At 47.1% G+C, this 27,794-nt stretch overlaps 1 protein-coding gene across 1 annotated transcript in view; it reads right to left on the reverse strand.

The window, feature by feature from the left end:
• Positions 1-7,105: 7,105 nt before the first annotated feature.
• The window catches only part of pdlim3a (PDZ and LIM domain 3a), a 52,537-nt gene continuing 31,848 nt past the window's right edge, over positions 7,106-27,794 (reverse strand). The window contains exons 4-7 of the mRNA XM_078397095.1: positions 25,388-25,575; positions 14,022-14,155; positions 11,965-12,076; positions 7,106-8,913 (exon numbers count right to left, since the gene is read on the reverse strand). Of these exons, the coding sequence (XP_078253221.1) occupies positions 8,718-8,913; positions 11,965-12,076; positions 14,022-14,155; positions 25,388-25,575 (630 nt within the window). The 3' untranslated portion in view covers positions 7,106-8,717. The remainder of the gene's footprint in view (positions 8,914-11,964; positions 12,077-14,021; positions 14,156-25,387; positions 25,576-27,794) is intronic.

Consider the following 27,794-nt stretch of genomic DNA (forward strand, 5'->3'; position numbering starts at 1 on the left):
AAAAAATAGGTGCAGGAGTAGGCCATTCGGCCCATCGAGCCTGCACCGCCATTCAATATGATCATGGCTGATCATCCAACTCAGTAGCCTGTACCTGCCTTCTCTCCATACCCCCTGATCCCTTTAGCAAAAAGGGCCACATCTAACTCCCTCTTAAATATAGCCAATGAACTGGCCTCAACTACCTTCTGTGGCAGAGAATTCCACAGACTCACCACTCTGTGTGAAGAAATGTTTTCTCATCTCGGTCCTAAAAGACTTCCCCCTTATCCTTAAGCGGTGACCCCTGGTTCTGGACTCCCCCAACATCGGGAACAATCTTCACGCATCTAGCCTCTCCAACCCCTTAAGAATTTTATATGTTTCTATAAGATCCCCCCTCAGTCTTCTAAATTCCAGCGAGTACAAGCCCAGTCTATCCAGTCTTTCCTCATATGAAAGTCCCGCCATCCCAGGGATCAATCTGGTGAACCTTCTCTGTACTCCCTCTAAGGCAAGAACGTCTTTCCTCAGGTTAGGAGACCAAAACTGCACACAATACTCCAGGTGTGGTCTCACCAAGGCCCTGTACAACTGCAGCAGAACCTCCCTGCTCCTAAACTCAAATCCTCTTGCTATGAATGCCAACATACCATTCGCTTTCTTCACTGCCTGCTGCATCTGCATGCTTGCTTTCAATGACTGGTGCACCATGACACCCAGGTCACGTTGCATCTCCCCTTCTCCCAATCGGTTACCATTCAGGTAATACTCTGCTTTCCTGTTCTTGCCGCCAAAGTGGATAACCTCACATTTATCGTTTGTTTGTTTGTTCCTGAACTACAGCCAAAACGGTACGCGATAGGTGTTGATTGAGATGTATTTTGAGCTCCAGATCTTCCTGAGCATGTTAAACACCTGTTCATTGGCCTCTGTAAATTGACCTGAGTGTGTCAGGAGTGGGCGTGAAAGTGGGATTACATTGAACTTGGGTGTGAATGGGTCGGCATGGACTTTGTGGGCTGAAGGGCCTGTTTCCATGCTGTATCTCTGAACTTGAAAACCAATACCTGGTCCCAAGGCAACTTTGCACACCGGTGTCCAAATTGCAAGAGGCACATCGGCGAGACCAGGCACAGTAACGGACCCAGATGCTACGGTCAGGCAAACACCTCCGCTGTCACGCTGTGAAAACGGAGAGGATGAGACGGAGTTTCTTCCCACAGGCCATCAGGACTGTCAACTTTTATAACTCCAGAGACTAAATTTTTGCCTACACTATAGTAACTTATTAACTTTATTTATATGCTGTAACTGTAATTCTTTTTTGTGCACAATCCGCAGGCATTGCCACTTTCATTTCACTGCACATCGTGGATGTGTATGTGACAAATAAATTTGACTTGACTTGACTCAGTGAGTGTTTCACTGAACACTTGTTCTTGGTCTGCCGGCATCTCCCGCTTGCTATCCATTTAACTCTTCTTCCCATTCCCAGGCTGACCTTCCTGTCCTGGGCCTCCTCCATTGCCATAGTGAGGCCACACACAAACTGGAGGAACAGTGGCTCATAGGTAGACACGGTGGCGCAGCGATAGAGTTGCTGCCTTACAGCGAATGCAGCGCCGGAGACTCAGGTTCGATCCTGACTACGGGCGCCGTCTGTACGGAGTTTGTACGTTCTCCCCGTGACATACGTGGGTTTTGGACAATAGACAATAGGGGAAGGGGTAGGCCATTCAGCCCTTCGAGCCAGCACCGCCATTCAATGCGATCATGGCTGATCACTCTCAATCAGTACCCCGTTCCTGCCTTCCCCCCATACCCCCTCACTCCGCTATCCTTAAGAGCTCTATCCAGCTCTCTCTTGAAAGCATCCAACGAACTGGCCTCCACTGCCTTCTGAGGCAGAGAATTCCACACCTTCACCACTCTCTGACTGAAAAGGTTCTTCCTCATCTCCGTTCTAAATGGCCTACCCCTTATTCTTAAACTGTGGCCCCTTGTTCTGGACTCCCCCAACATTGGGAACATGTTTCCTGCCTCTAATGTGTCCAATCCCCTAATTATCTTATATGTTTCAATAAGATCCCCCCTCATCCTTCTAAATTCCAGTGTATACAAGCCTAATTGCTCCAGCCTTTCAACATACGACAGTCCCGCCATTCCAGGAATTAACCTAGTGAACCTACGCTGCACGCCCTCAATAGCAAGAATATCCTTCCTCAAATTTGGAGACCAAAACTGCACACAGTACTCCAGGTGCGGTCTCACCAGGGCCCGGTACAACTGTAGAAGGGCCTCTTTGCTCCTATACTCAACTCCTCTTGTTACGAAGGCCAACATTCCATTGGCTTTCTTCACTGCCTGCTGTACCTGCATGCTTCCTTTCAGTGACTGATGCACTAGGACACCCAGATCTCGTTGAACATCCCCTCTTCCTAACTTGACACCATTCAGATAATAATCTGCCTTTCTATTACTTCCAAAGTGAATAACCTCACACTTATCTACATTAAACTGCATCTGCCATGTATCCGCCCACTCACACAACCTATCCAAGTCACCCTGCAGCCTTATTGCATCTTCCTCACAATTCACACTACCCCCCAGCTTAGTATCATTTGCAAATTTGCTAATGGTACTTTTAATCCCTTCATCTAAGTCATTAATGTATATCGTAAATAGCTGGGGTCCCAGCACCGAACCTTGCGATACCCCACTGGTCACTGCCTGCCATTCCGAAAGGGACCCATTTATCCCCACTCTTTGCTTTCTGTCTGTCAACCAATTTTCTATCCATGTCAGTACCCTACCCCCAATACCACGTGCTCTAATTTTACCCACTAATCTCCTATGTGGGACCTTGTCGAAGGCTTTCTGAAAGTCGAGGTACACCACATCCACTGACTCTCCCCTGTCAATTTTCCTAGTTACATCCTCAAAAAATTCCAGTAGATTTGTCAAGCATGATTTCCCCTTCGTAAATCCATGCTGACTCGGAATGATCCTATTACTGCTATCCAAATGCTCAGCAATTTCGTCTTTTATAATTGGCTCCAGCATCTTCCCCACCACTGATGTCAGACTAACTGGTCTATAATTACCCGTTTTCTCTCTCCCTCCTTTCTTAAAAAGTGGGATAACATTTGCTATCCTCCAATCCACAGGAACTGATCCTGAATCTATAGAACATTGAAAAATGATCTCCAATGCTTCCACTATTTCTAGAGCCACCTCCTTAAGTACCCTGGGATGCAGACCATCAGGCCCTGGGGATTTATCAGCCTTCAGTCCCATTAGTCTACCCAAAACCATTTCCTGCCTAATGTGGATTTCCTTCAGTTCCTCCATCACCCTAGGTTCTCCGGCCCCTAGAACATTTGGGAGATTGTGTGTATCTTCCTCAGTGAAGACAGATCCAAAGTAACGGTTTAACTCGTCTGCCATTTCTTTGTTCCCCATAATAAATTCCCCTGCTTCTGTCTTCAAGGGACCCACATTTGCCTTGACTATTTTTTTCCTCTTCACGTACCTAAAAAACCTTTTGCTATTCTCCTTTATATTATTGGCTAGTTTAACCTCGTACCTCATCTTTTCTCCCCGTATTGCCTTTTTAGTTAACTTTTGTTGCTCTTTAAAAGAGTCCCAATCCTCTGTCTTCCCACTCTTCTTTGCTATGTTATACTTCCTCTCCTTAATTTTTATGCTGTCCTTGACTTCCCTTGTCAGCCACAGGTGTCTCTTACTCCCCTTAGAGTCTTTCCACCTCTTTGGATAAATTGATCCTGCAACCTCTGCATTATTCCCAGGAATACCTGCCATTGCTGCTCTACCGTCTTCCCTGCTAGGGCCTCCTTCCAGTCAATTTTGGCCAGCTCCTGCCTCATGCCTCTGTAATCCCCTTTGCTATACTGTAATACTGACACTTCCGATTTTCCCTTCTGCCTTTCCATTTGCAGAGTAAAACTTATCATGTTGTGATCACTGCCTCCTAATGGCTCTTTTACCTCTAGTCCCCTTTATCAGATCAGGATCATTACACAACACTAAATCCAGAATTGCCTTCTCCCTGGTAGGCTCCAATACAAGCTGTTCTAAGAATCCATCTCGAAGGCACTCTACAAACTCTCTTTCCTGGGGTCCATTTCCAATCTGATTTTCCCAGTCTACCTGCATGTTGAAATCTCCCATAACCACCGTAGCATTACATTTGTGACACGCCAATTTTATCTCCTGATTCAACTTGCACCCTATGTCGAGGCTACTGTTTGGGGGCCTATAGATAACTCCCATTAGGGTCTTTTTACCCTTACAATTCCTCATTTCTATCCATACTGATTCAACATCTCCTGATTCTATGTCACCCCTTGCAAGGGAATGAATATCATTCCTTACCAGCAGAGCAACCCCACCCCCTCTGCCCACCTGTCTGTCTTTTCTATACATTGTGTACCCCTGAATATTCAGTCCCCAGCCCTGGTCCTCTTGTAGCCATGTCTCAGTGATCCCTACAACATCATACTTGCCCATGACTAATTGAGCCTCAAGCTCATCCACTTTATTTTTTATACTACGCGCATTTAAGTACAACACTTTAACTTCTGTATTTACCTCCCCTCTCACATCGGTCACAATTGGCCCTGCCCTTAATCTCTTTTCCCCTCTAGAACTTCTGTTCCCATTCTTCCGAGAGTCTTCTGCAATATCTCCTGTATTCCCTTTTACCTCATCTTCATATTCACAATTTGTTAACCCCTCCCCCCCACTACTTAGTTTAAAGCCACAGGTGTCGCACTAGCAAACCTGCCTGCCAGAATGTTTGTCCCCCTGCTGTTAAGATGCAACCCGTCCCTTTTGTACAAGTCACCCCTAGCCCAGAAGAGATCCCAGCGGTCCAGAAATCTAAATCCCTGCTCTCTGCACCAGCCCCTCAGCCATAAATTCATACCCTCTATCTCTCTGTTCCTGGCCTCACCAGCACGAGGTACCGGTAGCAGTCCAGAGATAACCACCTTCGACGTCCTACTTCTCAGTCTTTTTCCTAACTCTCTAAACTCCCGCTGTAGCACCTCCTTCCTCTTCCACCCGACGTCATTCGTGCCCACGTGCACAACGACTTCAGGTTGATCGCCTTCCCTCACTAGGATGTTCTGAAGCCGGTCCATGATGTGCTGAACCCTGGCACCAGGGAGGCAACAGACCATCCTCAAGTCCCTCCTGCTGCCACAGAATCTTCTGTCCGTCCCTCGGACGATGGAGTCACCCACCACTACGGCTCTTCCTGACTTCGGTCTCCCCTGTCGAGTATCCTTGCCAACAGGTCCTCCACTCGGACTGGAAACGTCTTCTGCCCCGACAGTTCCCAAGAGGGTATACCTATTTGCAATAGGCACAGCCACCGGGGTCTCCTGTAGTCCTCGTCCACTCCCCCCTGAAACAGTCTCCCACCTTCGCTCGACCTGGACCTGGACCCTTGGCGTGACAGCCTCACAATAGGTCCTGTTGAGGAAACTCTCGCATTCCCGGATGGCCCTGAGGTCATCCAACTGCCTCTCCAACTCCACCACACGTCCCTTCAGGAGCTGCACCTGGACACAGTTCTTGCAGGTGTAGCTCCCAGAAGCTCCAGCGACGTCCCTATCTTCCCACATCCTGCAGGAAACACACTGCACTAACTTTTCCGCCATTACTTTGTGTCTAAACATTTCAGGCTTAAAACAATTGTACCCTCCTCACCTAAGACTCGCAGCCAAAGACTCGCACTTCCCTCACTGGGCTGCACCCTTTTGCAAGTCTTGCTTATATCACCAATTAAATTGCCTGATTGTCCAATTTACCAGACTTCTCACTTAAATGATCAACCAATCCACGTATTCTCTTCTGACTGACTTATTACACTGTAATTCCCACTCACTTACAGCCAACGGTGGTCTTCTCTCCAACTTCCCGACCTTTACAGACTGATTAACAGTGCCCTATTGGCGCTCTTTTTAAACTGCCGTTCCTACCACTATTAGCAGGTACTTACTTATGTAGGTTAATTGACTGGGTAAATGTAAAAATTGTCCCTAGTGTGTGTAGGATGGTGTTAATGTGCGGGGATCGTTGGGCGGTGCGGACTCGGTGGGCCGAAGGGCCTGTTTCTGCGCTGTTTCTCTAAATCTAAAAAAAAAATCTAAAATGCTAGAGACCCAGCCTACTGAACCTCACCCTACAGCTCAGACCCTCTAGTCCTGGCAACATCCTCGTAAAGCTTCTTTGTACCCTTTCCTATAACATGGCGCCCAGAACTGTACACAATATTCTAAACGCGGTCTCACCAACGTCTTATACAACTGCAACATGACCTCCCAACGTCTCCACTCACACGCGATAATTAAGGACCAATCAATCCATAAACTATTGATTGACACAAAATACTGGAGTAACTCAGCGGGTCAGACAGCATCTCTGGGGAAAAGGTACAGGTGACGTTTCGGCTCGAGATTGAAGAAGGGTCTCGACCCGAAACGTCACCCATTCCTTCTCTCCAGAGACGCTGCCTGTCCCGGCTGAGTTACTCCAGCTTTTTGTGTCTACCTTCGGTTTAAACCAGCATCTGCTGTTCCTTCCTACACAATCCATAAACTATTATTGATTACCTTGTATAAAGTTGAACTCAATCTATGTGTGCCGATACAATAATTTAATTATATTTATTTATTTGAAAGCGGTCTAGGCTTAAGCTCAGGGGTGACCGCGCTTTTGCGGTTGCAGCCCCTAGACTGTGGAACAGCATCCCTCTCCCCATTAGAACTGCCCCCTCCATCCACTCATTTAAGTCCAGGCTCAAAACCTATTTCTACTCCCTAGCGTTTGAGGCCCTCTGAGGGGGCGCTGTGAACTGTTTATGTATGTGCTGTTATGTTTGTGTGCCATTGTATGTTCGTTTCTTAGTACCTGAACTGATGTACAGCACTTTGGTCAACGTGGGTTGTTTTTAAATGTGCTGTACAAATAAAATTGACTTGACTTGACTTGACTAATAACTGCTCAGGCAATAGTTTACTATTCATGTGTACTTCAGCAGTGAATTGGCTTGTTGTGCCTTTTCTTTCAATTCAGTGTCCAATATGCTTTCTCATTTTTATTGGTTTATCAGTTGTAGTTACAAATACAATGTTTCTGCTATGATTCGTTGCATCAACACGCCAGTTCGTGCAATAGTTGAATTTCTGCTAAGCCCACAAGGTTCCCAATGTTGGGGGAGTCCAGAACCAGGGGCCACACAGTCGAAGAATAAAGGGGAGGCCATTTAATACCCAGGTGAGAAAAACGTTTTCACCCAGAGATTTGTGAATTTGTGCAATTCTCTGCCACAGAAGGCAGTGGAGGCCAATTCACTGGATGAATTTAAAAGACAGTTAGATAGAGCTCTAGGGGCTAGGGGAATCAAGGGATATGGGGAGAAGGCAGGCACTGGTTACTGTTTGTGGATGATCAGCCATGATCACAATGAATGGCGGTGCTGGCTCGTAGGGCCGAATGGCCTCCTCCTGCACCTATTTTCTTTGTTTCTATGTCTCTAAGGTCTATCTGCTGACACGACTCACTGGGTACGTTGCAGTTTGAAACTACATCATGTTGTGGAAGAGCATTTTGTATTTATCTGCAGATAGACACAAAATGCCGGAGTAACTCAGCGGGACAGGCAGCATCTCCGGAGAGGAGGAATGGGTGACGTTTCGGGTCGAGACTGAGAGTCAGGGGAGAGGGAGACAGAGAGATATGGGGACGTGGATCAATGAAAATGTAGAATAGACCAGTGTTAGCTGAGGGGAAGGTGACAACGATGCATACAAAGATAAACTTTAATCAGGAGGCCAGTCAAACTCGTCGGAGAACTAGGATGGGGGAAGGATAGAGAGTGGGAGGGAAAGTACGGGCTACTTGAAGTCAATATTCATAGCGCCAGGTTCAGTTTCAGTCTTAGCTTCAGTTTTAGTTTATTGTCACATTTTGTTACTTTTAGGACCGAGATGAGAAAACATTTCTTCACACAGAGAGTGGTGAGTCTGTGGAATTCTCTGCCACAGAAGGTAGTTGAGGCCAGTTCATTGGCTATATTTAAGAGGGAGTTAGATGTGGCCCTTTTTGCTAAAGGGATCAGGGGGTATGGAGAGAAGGCAGGTACAGGCTACTGAGCTGGATGATCAGCCATGATCATATTGAATGGCGGTGCAGGCTCGAAGGGCCGAATGGCCTACTCCTGCACCTATTTTCTATGTTTCTAGGTACAGTGAAAAGCTTTAGTTGCGTGCTAACCAGTCAGCAGAAAGACAATACATGATTACAATCGAGCCATTTACAGTGTACAGATACATGATAAGGATACATGACATGGGTTGTAAGCTGCCCAAATGCATTTTTGTGCCTATCTTCGCTGTAAACCAGCATCTGCAGTTCCTTTCTACATGCATTGTGTTCGACTGTGTAGGAAGGAACTGCAGACGGACACAAAAAGCTGGAGTAACTCAGCGGGGCAGGCAGCACCTCTGGGGAGGAGGAAAGGGTGACGTTTCAGTTCGAGACCATTCTTCAGTCCTCTCCAGAGATGCTGCCTGTCCCGCTGAGTTACTCCAGCATTTTGTGTATTTTTGACCGTGTTTGGATCAATAGCAGTGAGGCCGGTCTCTCCTGGTAATTCTTGCTTTTTAGGTTATTTTATTTTTTGGTTCATTTATCCACTGGGAGAGCTAAGCTTTCATGTTTGGATAAATGGGCATGGCGTCGTATCCCTCTGGCGGTTTCGTCCGCGCCCTCGCGTGGTCCTCACAGTAGAGCTGTCCTTCGATGAAGAAGTACCCCTTCTGCTTGAGATTCACCTCGCAGTCGGAGCAGACAAAACACTCGGGGTGCCGGTACTTGTCACGGGCTTTCACCACCGTCCCGCTGCAGGGCAAAGGCATCAGAAAATAATACACCAAAACAAAAAATAACATCATCAAAATTACCTCAGCAAGAATCCAAGTCAAATCATGACTTGGTAAGGCCAAGTTAGTCAGGTAATTTTGTGATACCTTCGATACCTTCGATTTGTACCAGCATCTGCAGTTATTTTCCAACACAACTTGCTGCTCCACTGCGATTTCTCCTCAAGGTATGTCTACTTTGAAGATATTTATTTCACAAAATGCTGGGGTAACTCAGCGGGTCAGGCAGCATCTCAGGAGAGAAGGAATGGGTGACAATAGACAATAGACAATAGGTTCAGGAGTAGGCCATTCAGCCCTTCGTGCCAGCACCGCCATTCAATGCGATCATGGCTGATCACTCTCGTGACGTTTCGGGTCGAGACCCTTCTTCAGACATTTTCCATCATTTTGTGAAATAAATACCTTCGATTTGTAAAGCACCTGCAGTTATTTTCCTACACAACTTGCCACTCCACTGCGATTTCTCCTCAAGGTGTGTCTACTTTGAAGAGGTTCGCCTCCTCTCTTCGACGAGAGTTTAGCAACATGCTCTCTCACTGCTCCCCCCCTCCGTGATTCCTCCTGCCCTCCTACTCTACGACCACGCTTTGAACTTTAGACAGCTCCTCTGTCCCTCTCTTCCTCTCCCCCTTCCCAGTTCTCCCACTGTCTTCCTGTCTCCAACTACATCATTTCTTTGTCCCGCCCCCTCCCCTGACATCAGTCTGAAGAAGGGTCTTGACCCGAAACGTCACCCATTCCTTCTCCCCTGAGATGCTGCCTGACCCACTGTGTCACTCCAGCATTTTGTGATACGTCAAATCATGAGAGGAATAGATCATGTAGACGCCCAGAGTCTCTTGCCCAGAGTAGTGGAATCGCGGGCCAGAGGACATAGGTTTAAGGTGAGGGGGGGAAAGATTTAATATGCACCCATGGGTGTGTGGAACGAGCTGCCAGAGGAGGTAGGTGCGGCAGGGATTATCACAACGTTTAAGAAACATTTGGACAGGTACATGGATAGGACAGGTTTAGAGGGATATTAGGCCAAGAAAGCCAATGGCATGTTGGCCTTCATGACAAGAGGAGTTGAGTATAGAAGCAAAGAGGTCCTTCTGCAGTTGTACAGGAGACCACACCTGGAGTACTGTGTGCAGTTTTGGTCACCAAATTTGAGGAAGGACATTCTTGCTATTGAGGGCGTGCAGCTTAGGTTCACTAGGTTAATTCCCGGAATGGCGGGACTGTCGTATGTTGAAAGACTGGAGCGACTAGGCTTGTATGCGCTGGAATTTAGGATGAGAGGGGATCTTATGGAAACACATAAGATTATTAAGGGATTGGACACGCTAGAGGCAGGAAACATGTTCCCAATGTTGGGGGAGTCCAGAACCAGGAATAAGGGGTTGGCCATTTAGAATGGAGATGAGGAAAAACATTTTCACTCGGAGAGTTGTAAATCTGTGGAATTCTCAGTCTCAGAAGGCAGTGGAGGCCAATTCTCTGGATGCTTTCAAGAGAGAGCTAGATAGAGCTCTTAAGGATAGCGGAGTCAGGGGGTATGGGGAGAAGGCAGGAACGGTGTACTGATTGTGAATGATCAGCCATGATCACATTGAATGGCGGTGCTGGCTTGAAGGGCTGAATGGCCTCCTCCTGCACCTATTGTCTATTGTCTAAGTGGACCCTTTGGGCCCAAACCTCACTTGCATTTGAGCAGCACCCTCCCCCATTCCCCCCCTCTCCTCCCTCCCTCTCCTCCCTCCTTCCCTCCCTCCCTAGGAGATAGATTAAAAATATAACACCGATTTCAATTAAACTTCTTCCATCAGCACCAAAGGGACGGCGGTGGGTAAGGTGGGCCTAAAATTGTCGCGCTATCGTGTACCGTTTTGGCTGTAGTTCAGGAACAAACAAACAAACAAACGAGAGTTTTAGTGTATAGTCGGGGCAAATGCAGGTGGCACGGTGGTGCAACGGTGGAGTTGCTGCCTCACAGCGCCAGAGACCCGGGTTCGATCCTGACTACAGGTGTTGCCTGCGCGGAGTTTGTCCGTTCCCTTCCCGTAACCTGTGTGGGTTTTCTCCGGGATCTGCAGATTCCTCCCATATTCCATATCGGTTAATTGGCTTGGTGTAAATGTAAATTGTCCCTAGTGTGCGTAGGATAGTGTTAATGTGCAGGGATCGCTGGTCGGCCCGGACTCGGTGGGCCGAAGGGCCTGTTTCCGCGCTGCGTGACTCCAATGTTATATTCATGAGAGATTGCAGCACAGGACTGGGAAAGCTTCAAAGGTGCGAAGACTGTGAACGTAAAATAGACAATAGACAATAGGTGCAGGAGGAGGCCATTCGGCCCTTCGAGCCAGCACCGCCATTCAATGTGATCATGGCTGATCATTCTCAATCAGTACCCCATTCCTGCCCTCTCCCCATACCCCCTGACTCCGCTATCATTAAGAGCTCTATCCAGCTCTCTCTTGAATGCATTCAGAGAATCGGCCTCCACTGCCTTCTGAGGCAGAGAATTCCACAGATTCACAACTCTCTGACTGAAAAAGTTTTTCCTCATCTCTGTTCCAAATGGCCTACCCCTTATTCTTAAACTGTGGCCCTTGGTTCTGGACTCCCCCAACATTGGGAACATGTTTCCTGCCTCTAATGTGTCCAACCCCTTAATGATCTTATATGTTTCGATTAGATTCCCTCTCATCCTTCTAAATTCCAGTGTATACAAGCCTAGTCGCTCCAGTCTTTCAACATACGACAGTCCCGCCATTCCGGGAATTAACCTAGTAAACCTACGCTGCACGCCCTCAATAGCAAGAATATCCTTCCTCAAATTTGGAGACCAAAATTGCACACAGTACTCCAGGTGAGGTCTCACTAGGGCCCTGTACAACTGCAGAAGGACCTCTTTGCTCCTATACTCAACTCCTCTTGTTATGAAGGCCAACATTCCATTGGCTTTCTTCGCTGCCTGCTGTACCTGCACGCTTCCTTTCAGTGACTGATGCAAAGTACTCACACAATCCCGTTTCCGCACTTGTCGCAGAGCGGCAGCTTCTGGACGCTTCCCGCCGACCCACCGACCTTCGTCACTGGAGCTTTCACACTTTTGGTGACCGCCGGACGATTACCTTTGTCAGTTTGCACAGAATTGGAGGATGGTCAACACAAGATGCAGAGAACAGCACAGCACACACGTTTCCACTCGCGGGTGACTCTAGGGCCAGAGGTCGTAGCCTCCGAATTAAAGGACGTTCCTTTAGGAAGCTGGGAGCTGAGGAGGAATTTCTTTAGTCAGAGGCGTATAGGTATGTAGGTTAATTGGCTGGGTAAATGTAAAAATTGTCCCTATTGGTGTAGCATAGTGTTAATGTGTGGGGATCGCAGGGCGGCACGGACTTGGAGGGCCGAAAAGGCCTGTTTCCGGCTGTATATATATGATATGATATGATAGGGCGGTGAATCTGTGGGATTCGTCGCCACGGGAGGCAGTGGAGACCAAGTCAGTGGATATTTTTAAGGCAGAGATGGGTAGATTCTTGATTAGTACGGGTGTCAGGGGTTGTGGGGAGAAGGCAGGAGAATGGGGTTGGGATGGAAAAGTGGATCAGCCTGAAGAAGGGTCTGAAGATTGAGGGGGGATCTTATAGAAACTTACAAAATTCTTAAGGGGTTGGACAAGCTAGATGCAGGAAGATTGTTCCCGATGTTGGGGAAGTCCAGAACAAGGGGTCACAGTTTAAGGATAAGGGGGAAGTCTTTTAGGACCGAGATGAGAACGTTTTTTTTTCACACAGAGAGTGGTGAATCTGTGGAATTCTCTGCCACAGAAGGTAGTTGAGGCCAGTTCATTGGCTATATTTAAGAGGGAGTTAGATGTGGCCCTTGTGGCTAAAGGGATCAGGGTGTATGGAGAGAAGGCAGGTACGGGATACTGAGTTGGATGATCAGCCATGATCATATTGAATGGCGGTGCAGGTTCGATGGGCCGAATGGCCTACTCCTGCACCTATTTTCCATGTTTCTATGAAACGTCATCCGTTCCTTCTCTCCCGAGATGTTGCCTGACCCGCTGAGTTACTCCAGCATTTTGTGTCTACCCAAGGTTTAGTGGGATATGCAGGTAAGGGGGATTAACATTGATGGGCCCATATAACGGAATGGCCTGGATGGAGTGGATGTTTAGAAGATGTTTCCGGTAGTGGGAAAGTCCAGGACCAGAGGACATAGACACAGAATAAAAGGACTTGCCTGTAGAATGGAATTTCTTTAGCCAGAGGGTGGTGAATCTTGTGGAATTCATTGTCAAGTCATTGGCAATTCATTGGGTATTCGTTGATGAGGTCAAGTCATTGGGTATTTTTAAAGCAGAGTTAATTAGTGCGGGTGTCAGGGGTTACGAGGAGAAGGCAGGAGAATGGGGTTAAGAGGGAAAGATAGGTCAGCCATGATCGAATGGCGGAGTAGACTCGATGGACCGAATGGCCTAATTCTGCTCCTAGGTCTCATGGCATCTTGGTTGGCATGGGTGAGTTGGGCCGAAGGGCCTGTTGACTCAATGGCCCTGTAAGGGCTAACATTACGAATGCAGCAATGTGGGTTTTATTGCAGGAGTGTAAAAGCTCCAGCTCGGATTATTCCTGGGGCATCCTGTTGTCAGCATGGAAGCGCGGTTTATGGCTGATCGTATCCTCTGATATCAGCAACTGGCCTCAAAGCTTTGAAGTGTTAAGAAGAACATCTTGCCATATGGACTGCCCTTTGTCCCCAAGAAAGAAGAGGTCACGATGGACACGACGAACACGGAGGTCCCGAAAGACACATGAGGATTTATAGGGCATTGTAAACTTGCCATATAAGGCAGTGATGGAAAAATACTGGCACATGTATTTAGGGTATAAAAGGTGTGTAAATGCTAGCTTTTGGAGAGAGCAAGACTACACTAGCTTCCTGAGCGTTTCTAAACGCTCCGGAATCTAAGCTCTCTCCAACCTGGGTGAGTAGAATAAAGAGGTTAAATGATTTTGGTTGTCTGACTATTCTGTTCATAGGGCATGAACTAGAAACATTGCTCACCACTTTCATCCGACTCCAGGTAGTCCTGGATGGCCCGGAAGGAGCCAGATTGCCTTGGCTCGTTGCTCTCCTCCCGGTCCTCGTGCAACATTTTATAAACATCCGAGTGTTCAACTCCGGGCGCCGCTTCAGGTCTGTACAAACAAACGCACCAGTTAAGCGACCGATATTGTTCGACGCGGCAGTGCTATTGAGGGCGTGCAGCGAAGGTTTACTAGGTTAATTCCCGGAATGGCGGGACTGTCATATGTTGAAAGACTGGAGCGACTAGGCTTGTATACACTGGAATTTAGAAGGATGGGAGGGGATCTTATCAAAACGTATAAGATTATTAAGGGGTTGGACACGTTAGAGGCAGGAAACATGTTCCCAATGTTGGGGGAGTCCAGAACCAGGGGCCACAGTTTAAGAATAAGGGGTAGGCCATTTAGAACTGAGATGAGGAAAAACCTTTTCAGTCAGAGAGTTGTGAATCTGTGGAATTCTCTGCCTCAGAAGGCAGTGGAGGCCAATTCTCTGAATGCATTCAAGAGAGAGCTGGATAGCAGAGTCAGGGGGTATGGGGAGAAGGCAGGAACGGGGTACTGATTGAGAATGATCAGCCATGATCACATTGAATGGCGGTGCTGGCTCGAAGGGCCGAATGGCCTCCTCCTGCACCTATTGGCTATTGTCTATTGTCTATTGCAACTAGACACCAAGTCTCAAAGTGGTGGAGGGGGCGGCACGGTGGCGGCAATGGGCCGAAGGGCCCGTTTCCGCGCTGTATCTCTAAACTAAACTCAACTAAACACCTCTTCAAAGAGTCCCAAGCCAAAAGGTTGTCCGCCCATTTCCTCCGCTGATCCTCTTTACGAGGATGTTGCCAGGACTAGAGGGTGTGAGCTATGGGGAGAGGTTGAGCAGGCTGGGTCTCTATTCCATGGAGCGCAGGAGGATGAGGGGTGATCTTATAGAGGTGTACAAAATCATGAGAGGAATAGATCGGGTAGATGCACAGAGTCTTTTACCCAGAGTAAGGGAATCGAGGACCAGAGGACATAGGTTCAAGGTGAAGGGGAAAAGATTTAACAGGAATCCAAGGGGTAACTTTTTCACACAGAGGGTGGTGGGAGTATGGAACAAGCTGCCAGAGGAGGTAGTTGAGGCTGGGACTATCCCATCGTTTAAGAAGCAGTTGGACAGGTACATGGATAGGACAGGTTTGGAGGGTTATGGACCAAGCGCAGGCAGGTGGGACTAGGGTAGCTGGGACATTGTTGGCCGGTGTGGGCGAGTTGGGCCACACTGTATCACTCTATGACTCTATGATGCTGCCTGACCTGTTTGAGTTCTTCCAGCACTTTATTTTTTTGCTCAGGATTCCAGCTTCTGCACTCTCTTGGGTGTCCGAACAATATTTAACTTGCCTCTGGGCTTTGAGCTGAACTTCCCTCAAAACTACTTTCTAGTGCTAGTGCTGGTGGCAGAGTTGCACAGTTGCTGCCTCACAGAGTCAGTGACCCGGGGTTGAGTGGTGATCTTAACGAGTGCATAAAATCATGATGGGAATAGATAAGGTGAATGCACAGAGTCTTTTGCCCACGGTACGGGAATCAAAAACCAGAGGACATAGATTTAAGGCGAAGGGGAAAAGATTTAAGTTTGGTTCAGTTCAGTTTAGTTTATTGTCATGCGTATCGACGTACAGTGAAAAGCTTTTGTTGCGCGCAAACCAGTCAGCAGAAAGACAATACATGGTTACAATCGATCCGTTTACAGTGTATATGATACATATCATATCATATCATATATATACAGCCGGAAACAGGCCTTTTCGGCCCTCCAAGTCCGTGCCGCCCAGCGATCCCCGTACATTAACACTATCCTACACCCACTAGGGACAATTTTTACATTTACCCAGCCAATTAACCTACATACCTGTACGTCTTTGGAGTGTGGGAGGAAACCGAAGATCTCGGAGAAAACCCACGCAGGTCACGGGGAGAACGTACAAACTCCTTACAGTGCAGCACCCGTAGTCAGGATCGAACCTGAGTCTCCGGCGCTGCATTCGCTGTAAAGCAGCAACTCTACCGCTGCGCTACCGTGCCGCCCATGATATGGGAATGACATTTAGTGCAATGTAAAGCCAGCAAAGTCCGATCAAGGATAGTCCGAGGGTCACCAATGAGGTAGATGGTAGTTCAGCACTGCTCTCTGGTTGTGGTGGGATGGTTCAGTTGCCTGATAACAGCTGGGGAAGAAACTGTCCCTGAATCTGGAGGTGTGCGTTTTCACACTTCTGTACCTTTTGCCCGATGGGAGAGGGGAGAAGAGGGAGTGGCCGGGGTGAGACTGGTCCTTGATTATGCTGCTGGCCTTGCCGAGGCAGCGTGAGGTGTGGATGGAGTCAAGAGAAGGGAGTTGGTTTGTGTGATGCTACGATTTCTTGAGGACAGAATTTAGGCGGCACGGTGGCGCAGCGGTAGAGTTGCTGCCTTACAGCACCAGAGACCCGGGTTCCATCCTGACAACAGGTGCCTGTCTGTATGGAGTTTGTACGTTCTCCCTGAGACCTGCTCCGGTTTCCTCCCACACTCCAAAGGCGTACAGGTATGTAGGTTAATTGGCTTCGGTAAAATTGTAAAATGTCCCTGGTGTGTGTGTAGGACAGTGTCACTGTGCGGGGATCGCTGGTTGGCGTGGACTTGGTGGGCTAAAGGACCTGTTTCGACGCTGCATCTCTAAACTAAACTGAAAGGAATCGAAGGGGCCACCTTTTCACACAGAAGGGTGGTGGTTATGTGGAATGAGCTGCTGGAAGAAGTTAGGAGGAGGGGGAGTTCAACGAGATCTGGGTGTCCTAGTGCATCAGTCAATGAAAGGAAGCATGCAGGTACAGCAGGCAGTGAAGAAAGCCAATGGAATGTTGGCCTTCGTAACAAGAGGAGTTGAGTATAGGAGCAAAGAGGTCCTTCTACAGTTGTACCGGGCCCTGGTGAGACCGCACCTGGAGTACTGTGTGCAGTTTTGGTCTCCAAATTTGAGGAAGGATATTCTTGCTATGGAGGGCGTGCAGCGTAGGTTTACTAGGTTAATTCCCGGAATGTCGGGATTGTCGTATGTTGAAAGGCTGGAGCGATTGGGCTTGTATACACTGGAATTTAGAAGGATGAGGGGGGATCTTATTGAAACATATAAGATAATTAGGGGATTGGACACATTAGAGGCAGATAACATGTTCCCAATGTTGGGGGAGTCCAGAACAAGGGGCCAAAGTTTAAGAATAAGGGGTAGGCCATTTAGAACGGAGATGAGGAAGAACTTTTTCAGTCAGAGAGTGGTGAAGGTGTGGAATTCTCTGCCTCAGAAGGCAGTGGAGGCCAGTTCGTTGGATGCTTTCAAGAGAGAGCTGGATAGAGCTCTTAAGGATAGCGGAGTGAGGGGGTATGGGGAGAAGGCAGGAACGGGGTACTGATTGAGAGTGATCAGCCATGATCGCATTGAATGGCGGTGCTGGCTCGAAGGGCTGAATGGCCTACTCCTGCACCTATTGTCTATTGTCTATTGTCTATTGAGGCAGTTACTATATTTGGACATTTGGACAGGTACATAGTTAGGAAAGGTCGAGGGGAATATATGAGCCAAATTTGGGGAAATGGGACCAGCTGAGATGGGGCATCTTGACAAGTTGTGTCGAAGGGCCTGTTTCCATGCTGTGTGACTATAGGACTGTACTTCAAGGCTAAACTCCAATTAGCTTGCATGCAAGTTTGAAACGACCTGTAAAATAAATATCAAGGCACCACCAGGGGTTGGATTACTGCCGGAGCTCACAAGAGCACCTCTGTAAAAAAAAAAGCCAAAATAAACAGTGGGGAATTTTAACCAACGGGGAATTTAACGGTATCGGCACATGGACCAGTGATTGGTAACCCCATTTGTGAAGCGAATTGCCAGACGGGTAGTGCGAGCGCAAACGTACAGCCACTCAACAGCCAGGTGGGGGCGTACGAAACACACAGAGGGAGTACAGAGAAGGTTCACCAGATTGATCCCTGGGATGGCAGGACTTTCATATGAAGAAAGACTGGATAGACTAGGCTTGTACTCGCTGGAATTTAGAAGATTGAGGGGGGATCTTATTGAAACATATAAAATTCTTAAGGGGTTGGAGAGGCTAGATGCGGGAAGATTGTTCCCGATGTTGGGGAAGTCCAGAACCAGGGGTCACAGCTTAAGGATAAGGGGGAAGAGATGAGAAGACATTTCTTCACACAGAGAGTGGCGAGTCTGTGGAATTCTCTGCCACAGAAGGTAGTTGAGGCCAGTTCATTGATTATATTTAAGAGGGAGTTAGATGTGGCCCTTGTGGCTAAAGGGATCAGGGGGTATGGAGAGAAGGCAGGTACGGGATACTGAGCTGGATGATCAGCCATGATCATATTGAATGGCGGTGCAGGCTCAAAGGGCCGAATGGCCTACTCCTGCACCTATTTTCTATGTTTCTAAGTTTCTATGAAAGGGGCATGATCTCTCTTAATCAAGATGGCAGCACGGTGGCGCAGCGGGCAGAGTCGCTGCCTCGCGGCGCCGGAGACCCCGGTTCGATCCCGACTGCGGGTGCCGTCTGTACGGAGTTTGTACGTTCTCCCCGTGACCTGCGTGGGTTTTCTCCGAGTGCTCCGGTTTCCTCCTGTGCTCCAAAGACGTGCAGGTTTGTAGGCTAATTGGCTTCGGTAAAAAATGTAAATTGTCCCTCGTGTGCACTGTGCGCGGGGATCGCTGGTCGGCATGGACTCGGTAGATGGAAAGGCCTGTTTCCGCGCTGTACCTCTGAACTAAAAACTAAACTAATGTCGAAGGTAAGGGGAAATATTTCTGAAGAGTATTTCAGGGGAGAGTTTTCTTTATATATAATAGTATAATATAATATAATAATTATAATACTCTATATATAATGTTGGGTAATTGTAACTTGCTGCCTGAGGTGGTGAAATCAGATATAATCACTACTTTTAAGAGACATTTAGACAGGCACTTGAATAAGCAAGGCTTAAAAGGATATGGAGACAAATGGGATTAGCATAGACAGGCAAAAGGTTGGCATAGACATGATGGGCCAAATGGCCTGTTCTGTGCTGTACGGGGCTATGATTCTCTGACTGCTTTATACTGAGAAGGTTAAGATATGATGCTTTCCATATAAAGCCAACATGGCAAGGATGTGGTTTAGTTGCCTATTGCAATATTATGGAAGATTTAAGGTGCAGTATCCCTCTTCTTGAATAAATAAACATAGAAACATAGAAAATAGGTGCAGGAGGAGGCCATTTGGCCCTTCGAACCAGCACCACCATTCATTGAAATCATGGCTGATCTTCCACAATCAGTAACCCGTGCCTGCCTTCTCACCATACCCCTCGATCCCGCTAGCACCTAGAGCTCTATCTAACTCTCTTTTAAATTCATCCAGTGAATTGGCCTCCACTGCCTTCTGTGGCAGAGAATTCCACAAATTCACAACTCTCTGGGTGAAAAAGTTTTTTCACGTCTCAGTTTTAAATGGCCTACCCCTTTATTCTTAGACTGTGTGGCCCCTGGTTCTGGACTCCCCCAACATTGGGAACATTTTTCCTGCATCTAGGTTGTCCGGTCCTTTTATAATTTTATATGTCTCAATAAGATCCCCTCTCATCCTTGCCCAGTCTTTCCAATCTTTATAACCTCGTGAACCTACGCTGCACTGCCTCAATTACAAGGACGTCCTTCCTCAAATTAGGAGACCAAAACTGCACACAATGCTCCAGATGTGATCTCACCAGGGCCGTATACAACTGCAGAAGGACTTCTTTGCTCCTGTACTCAAATCCTCTCGTTATTAAGGCCAACATGCCATTAGCTTTCTTCACTGCCTGCTGTACCTGCACGCTTACTTTCAATGACTGGTGTACAAGGACACCAAGGTCTTGTTGCACTTCCCTTTTACCTAATCTGACACCATTGAGATAATAATCTGCCTCCTTGTTCATGCTGCCAAATTGGATAACCTCACATTTATCCACATTATACTGACTATACCACGCATCTGCCCACTCACTCAACCTGTCCAAGTCACCCTGCAGCCCCCTAGCATCCTCTTCCCAGTTCACACTGCCACCCAGCTTTGTGTCATCTGCAAATTTGCTCGTGTTACTTTTAATTCCATCATCCAAATCATTAATATATATTGTAAATAGTCCATCAAACGAAGGATTTGAATAAAAATATTTAAGAAAACAAAGTCGATAATGCTGTCAGGATCAATTTGAAACTACCCACGGTATTTGAAGGCTTACGAAGTTGATATATTTGGACTAATGGGAATGAGATAATGCAGCTTTAATACTTAGACTTTTGTTAGATTTTTTTTGTTATCTTAGTTGTTGCAAAGTTATGACTTTTTCAGGATAGTTAGAATGATTTCAGTACGACCCGGTCAAACATTATTAAGGTCAACAATTATTAAGGCAGAATAATATGCACAACAAATTCTCCGTTTTTCAAAGTGAGCTACATTACAGCACAATAGCTTAGAGATTCAATGCAAATCACGCTGCTATCTCCCATGCATGGCTTATACAATAATAATGTGAACAAAGGAACTGCAGATGCTGGTTTACACCGAAGATAGACACAAAAAGCTAGGGTAACCCGGGATTGATTCCTGGGATGGCAGGACTTTCATATGAAGAAAGATTGGATAGACTCGGCTTGTACTCGCTGGAATTTAGAAGATTGAGGGGGGATCTTATAGAAACTTACAAAATTCTTAAGGGGTTGGACAGGCTAGATGCAGGAAGATTGTTCCGGATGTTGGGGAAGTCCAGAACAAGGGGTCACAGTTTAAGGATAAGGGGGAAGTCTTTTGGGACCGAGATGAGAAAGTTTTTTTTCACACAGAGAGTGGTGAATCTGTGGAATTCTCTGCCACAGAAGGTAGTTGAGGCCAGTTCATTGGCTATATTTAAGAGGGAGTTAGATGTGGCCCTTGGGGGATCAGGGGGTATGGAGAGAAGGCAGGCACGGGATACTGAGCTAGATGATCAGCCATGATCATATTGAATGGCGGTGCACCTATTTTCTATGTTTCTATGTAACTCAGCGGGACAGGCAGCATCTCTGGAGAGAAGGAATGGGTGATGTTTCAGGTCCAGACCCTTCTTCAGACCGTTTCAAGAAGGGTCTCGACCCGAAACGTCACCCATTCCTTCTCTCCAGAGATGCAGCCTGTCCCGCTGAGTTACTCCAGCATTTTGTGTCTATCTTCTGATGCAATAATACTCTGATAATCCATGATATAATTATATAGAAAGGTCAATGGTTTAGCATCTAGCTCAGTGAGTGGTTGTTCTCACCCTCCCCTTTAAATGTACTCAGGCCACAGCAGGGGAATAGAGAACCAGAAGACATAGGTTTAAAGTGTGTGTGGGGGGAGGGGGGGGGGGGAAAGATTGAATAGGAACCCGAGGGGTAACTTTTTCACACAAAGGGTGGTGGGTGTATGGAACGAGTGGTCGGAGGAGGTAGCTGAGGCAGGGACTATTGCAACGTTTAGGAAACAGTTAGACAGGTATGTGGATAGGACAGGTTTAGAGGGATAAGGGCCAAACGCAGGCAGGTGGGATTAGTGTAGCTGGGGGCATGTTGGCCGGTGTGGGCAGGGGTCCAGTGCCTGTTACCACCCTGGAAGACTATACAACTCTATAACAAACCCACTCCAGCCTTGAAGCCTGCTTTGAATTCTCTTCTTCCTCAGCCTCATGCCTTCCCTGCCATTGCCTCCTGTGCTGTAAGTCATCTGGTACCCACCCTCCCAAGTCCCTTCTCAAAATCTCAAAAATCTTTCCCTCTCCTTTAAAGCCTGCTTTTTAAAACTCCTTCATTTTTCTCTGATTGCACCTCAGCGAAGAAACATAGGGCATTCGTTTTAAGGTTAAGATGTTATTTAAATGCAAGGTTTAGTTAGAAAGGATTTATAGGAAAAAAGAAACATAGAAAATAGGTGCAGGAGTAGGCCATTCGGCCCTTCGAGCCAGCACCACCATTCAATATGATCATGGCTGATCATCCAACTCAGTATCCCGTACCTGCCTTCTCTCCATACCCCCTGATCCCTTTAGCCACAAGGGCCACGTCTAACTCCCTCTTAAATATAGCCAATGAACTGGCCTTATGTGTCAACAGTAAATAGCTTCACGAACGAGCTGTAAGACCTTTGCCACAGACGGCTGTGGAGGCCAAGTCAGTGCAGGCAGAGATAGATAGATTTTTGATTAGTGCGGGTGTCAGGGGTTACGGGGAGAAGGCAGGAGAATGGGGTTGAGAGGGAAAGATAGATCAGCCATGACTGAAATGGTGGAGTAGACTTGATGGGCCGAATGGCTTAATTCTGCTATCACTTATGAACATGAACGAATAAAATGATCAATTTAGCCACACACTACATGCATGCCACAGGTTTATGAATGCCGTATAAAATGAAGAAGCGTAGAAAAGATTTCAACATTAAATGCAAAGCAACGTGCCAAATATTTCCGGCATGTTTTGACCTTTCAGATTTGCAAGACACATTCTTTAGTAGCAACGTCAGATCGAGAGACAAACTGCATGGAGCAAAATGCATCAAACATTCAGCTTAGTTTAATGTCACGTGTACCGAGGTACAGTGAAAAGCTTTTGTCGCGTGATGACCGGTCAGCGGAAAGACAGCACATGATTACAATCGAGCCATTTACAGTGTACAGATACATGAAGAGGGAATAACGTTTAGTGCAAGGTAAAGCCAATAAAATTCACCAAGCTTGAGTACAGCATGCTTCCTGGAGCTCATAACCAACAATTTAAAACATAGGAATGTTCACTGTATACGCCAAGCCCCATAACTTTCATATCTACTTGAGAGGATCCCTCCCTACGAAGGCACTTTTTTCTCTTTTAAGAAACTAAAACACTTTGAATATCAATATTTGAGCATTGAAACTAAAAATGCAGAACCCAAAATTATAAATAGATAATAAAATTTAGTCAAATTACTGAAAAAGCAAATGAGGCAGGAAACATGTTCCCAATGTTGGGGGAGTCCAGAACAAGGGGCCGCAGTTTAAGAATAAGGGGTAGGCCATTTAGAACTGAGATGAGGAAAAACCTTTTCAGTCTGTGGAATTCTCTGCCTCAGAAGGCAGTGGAGGCCAATTCTCTGAATGCATTCAAGAGAGAGCTGGATAGAGCTCTTAAGGATAGCGGAGTCAGGGGGTATGGGGAGAAGGCAGGAACGGGGTACTGATTGAGAATGATCAGCCATGATCACATTGAATGGCGGTGCTGGCTCGAAGGGACAAATGGACTCCTCCTGCACCTATTGTCTATTGTCTATAATATTTGAGCATTGAAACTAAAACTGCAGAACCCAAAATTATAAATAGATTTTAAAAATTTAGTCAAATTACTGAAAAAGCAAATGTTTTTCACTGGTAAAAGCTCTTGGGCTTATACGATCGTAAGATCATAAGACATATCGGCAGAATTTAAGAAACAGTTAGACTGGTACATGGATAGGACAAGTTTGGAGGGACATGGACCAAACGCAGGCTGGTGGAACTAGTGCAGCTGGGACATGTTGGCCGCTGTGGGCAAAGTTGGGCCGAAGTGCCTGTTTCCACACCGAATATGAGGAAAGATTGGAAAGACTGGGCTTGTATTCACTGGAGTTTAGAAGGATGAGAGGAGATCTTATAGAGACGTATAAAATTATAAAAGGACTGGACAAGCTAGAGGCAGGAAAAATGTTCCCAATGTTGGGGGAGTTCAGAACCAGGGGCCAGACGGTCTAAGAATAAAGGGGAGGCCATTTAAAACTGAGGTGAGAAGAAACTTTTTCACCCAGAGAGTTGTGAATTTGTGGAATTATCTGCCACAGAGGGCAGTGGAGGCCAATTCACTGGACGAATTTAAAAGAGAGTTAGATAGAGCTCAAGGGGCTAGCGGAATCAAGGGATATGGGGAGAAGGCAGGCACAGGTTACTGATTGTGGATGATCATCCATGATCACAATGAATGGCGGTGCTGGCTCGAAGGGCCAAATGGCCTCCTCCTGCACCTATTTTCTATGTTTCTATGTTTCCCTGACTCTAATTAGGCCACTCGGCCCATCGAGTCTGCTCCGCCATTCGATCATGGCTGATCTAGTTCTCGCTCACGTTGCACGATGCTCCCACTATACATTGAAATGTATTCAGTAACCCAGTCCTTGTGAAGGGCACAACGTCATATTTCTACAACGAGCACCTTCTTTGTTCCAGCAGAGACAAAATTCAAGGCAAAAATGCATGCAATCTGTCAAAAGATAAAGCATAAAACCTGCTCGGGGTAGGAGCTACTGAGAATGGTTTGGGTCTGGTATTAAACTTGTGTTCAAAGTAGCCTAGGGCCTGCAAGGAAAAATGATTAAAGACAATAAAGTAGTGGCGGGGGACAAAAAATAAAATCACATTTAGTCTCTATACTTCTAAATTAAGACATCATTATGAAGTTTATCATCATGCAATTATATAATAAGGTTGCCAACTGTCCCATATTAGCCAGGACATCCCATATATTGGGCTAAATTGGTTTATCCCGTACAGGACCGCCATTGTCCCGTTTTAGGCCCGGACACTGTAGGCCCGGACACTGCAGGCCCGGACACTGCAGGCCCGGACACTGCAGGCCCAGACACTGCAGGCCCGGACACTGTAGGCCTGAACACTGTAGGCCCCGGGGGCCGCTGTAGGCGTGGACAGTGTAGGCCCGGAGGCCCGGGCGCCGCCTAACAGAGGTTGCATAGCAACCCGCCTCCCGACCCAGGCGGCCGCCATTGGTGGAACAGGAGCACGTGGCCGCCAGCTGGGTGAGGTCACGTGGGGCGCGGGGGGGCGGCGACATCACCCTTTGTCCCTTATCTGGGAGTGAGAAAGTTGGCAACCCTGTTATATAACCACCATCGGCCACAGTGTTAGAAATTTCAGACATTTTATTTCACTCCGAGAAAGATCTTACCTGTAATTGCGCATTTACATGTTAAATGTAACGGGCTACCGTTTCAAAATAGTGAGACATTTGGTATCAGGTGCGAAAAAACCTTTGTGCCGCTCGAGGGCAGATTCGTTTTATCCTCTGTCCTCACGTACATGTATACAGGGAACTGTTTCGTTTTCCCCCAAAAAATTCTTTCTTCCACAAAAGTAAAAGTAAAGGGAATGAAACCTTTCCCAATACAAGTATCAAGAGCTGGATGGAACATAGACAAGGACAGTGAAAGGGGGTAGAGTCTCTGGGGCAGTGGCGGGATTGGAATCCATACTTACATCTCCTGCGGCTCTATAGTCAGGCCCCGGATTTGTCCCTGCAGGGCGTCCTGTATGTTGCCGGCTGAGTACAGGCCAATTGGGGTATTATAGCTGGAGCTCACTACCTGCCTTTTCTCATCAATGTTTCCTGCCGCAAGAAACGGCTGGGCTTTCCTGTTATGGGACTCTCCAATAGATTTGACCTCCTGCAGGTGAGAGGGCACAAAAAAAAACCACACAAGGCTTCAAGCTGAAGCTGAAAAAGCCACACCATGCGTCTAGTTTTGGAGTCACAGAGTGGAAACAGCCCAACAGGCCCAAACCGGCCGACATTAGAAAACATTGAAACATAGACACATAGAAAATAGGTGCAGGAGGAGGCCATTTGGCCCTTCGAGCCAGCACTGCCATTCATTGTGATCATGGCTGATCAACCACTAGCCCCTAGAGCTCCATCTAACATGTCCCAGCTGCACTAGTCCCACCTGCCTGCGTTCTACAACGCTCTACAAGGCCGCATTTGGAGCACTGTGAGCAATTTTGGGCCCCATATCTGAGGAAGGACGTGCTGGCTCTGGAGAGGGTCCAGAGGAGGTTTACGAGAATTATCCCAGGAATGAGTGGGTTAACATATGATGAGCGTTTGTCGGCACTGGGCCTGTACTCGCTGGAGTTTAGAAGAATGATGGGGGGGGGGGGGGGGCCTCATTGAAACGTACAGAATAGTGACAGGCTTGGATAGAGTGGATGTGGAGAGGATGTTTCCACTAGTGGGAGAGTCTAGGACTAGAGGTCTCAGCCTCAGAATTAAAGGGCGTTGCTTCAGGAAGGAGATGAGGACTAATTTCTTTAGTTAGAGGTGGTGAATCTGTGGAAGAGATTGGAAACTGAGAACTAAACACAATGAAGTCCTGATCTACTATCTACCTCATTGGTGACCCTCGGACTCTCCTTGGTCGGACTTTGCAGGCTTTGAACGTTATTCCCATCTCATGTTTCTATACACTGTAAATGGATCGATTGTAATCATGTATTGTCTTTCTGCTGACTGGTTAGCGCAGCGCGCAACAAAAGCTTTTCACTGTACCTCGGTACACGTGACAATGAACTAAACTGTGACGTTGGTGACACTGGTGATATTCCTTCTTGCTAATTATTCACAAAATGCTGGAGTAACTCAGCAGGTCAGGCAGCATCTCAGGAGAGAGGGAATGGGTGACGTTTCGGGTCGAGACCCTTCTTCAGACACCGCCGCCTCCGCCTCCGAGCATTTTTCCATGGGAAGGAGTCCTCACCCCCCCCCACTGATGACCCCTTCTCCCGTCTCCAACGGACCCCCTCTTCTTGGACCCCCCCCCCGGTTGACCAACTACCCTCACTAGAACTTTTCATCTCCAACTGCCGTCGTGACATTAGCCGCCTCAAATTCTCCACTCCCCTGACTATAACATATAACATATAACATATAACAACTACAGCACGGAAACAGGCCCGTTCGGCCCTTTCAGTCCACGCCGACCACTCTCCCTGACCTAGTCTCATCTACCTGCACTCAGACCATAACCCTCTAATCCCCTCTTATCCATATACCTATCCAATTTACTCTTAAATAATAAAATCGAGCCTGCCTCCACCACTTCCACCGGAAGCCCATTCCACACAGCCACCACCCTCTGAGTAAAGAAGTTACCCCTCATGTTACCCCTAAACTTTTGTCCCTCAATTCTGAAGCTATGTCCCCTTGTTGGAATCTTCCCCACTCTCAAAGGGAAAAGCCTACCCACGTCAACTCTGTCCGCCCCTCTCAAAATTTAAAAAACCTCTATCAAGTCCCCCCTCAACCTTCTACGCTCCAAAGAATAAAGACCCAACCTGTTCAACCTCTCTCTGTAGCTTAAGTGCTGAAACCCAGGCAACATTCTAGTAAATCTCCTCTGTACCCTCTCCATTTTGTCGACATCTTTCCTATAATTTGGCGACCAGAACTGCACACCATACTCCAGATTCGGCCTCACCAATGCCCTGTACAATTTTAACATTACATCCCAACTTCTATACTCGATGTTACTAACTCCAACCTCTCCCCTCCTGAACGTGCAGCCCTCCACTCATTCCGCAACAACCCGGAAAAATATAAAATACCCATTCCCTCTCTCCTGAGGTGCTGCCTGACCTGCTGAGTTACTCCAGCATTTTGTGGATAAATACCTTCGATTTGTACCAGCATCTGCAGTTATTTTCCTATACTTCCTTCTTGCTAACGACATTCTGTAGGCACAACACATTGCAACAGAGAAAGCAGACCATAGGACAGGTAGTTCATCCAGCTCTTGAACTTGGACCATCTCAAGACCCGAGAACTTACTGTGGGCAGAGTTAGCAGATGATCACTGTGATTTCACAACACACTTCCCTGTCCGTTATT

Source organism: Rhinoraja longicauda, chromosome 3 (assembly GCF_053455715.1).
Source record: "Rhinoraja longicauda isolate Sanriku21f chromosome 3, sRhiLon1.1, whole genome shotgun sequence".
Taxonomy (NCBI): Eukaryota; Metazoa; Chordata; class Chondrichthyes; order Rajiformes; family Arhynchobatidae; genus Rhinoraja; species Rhinoraja longicauda.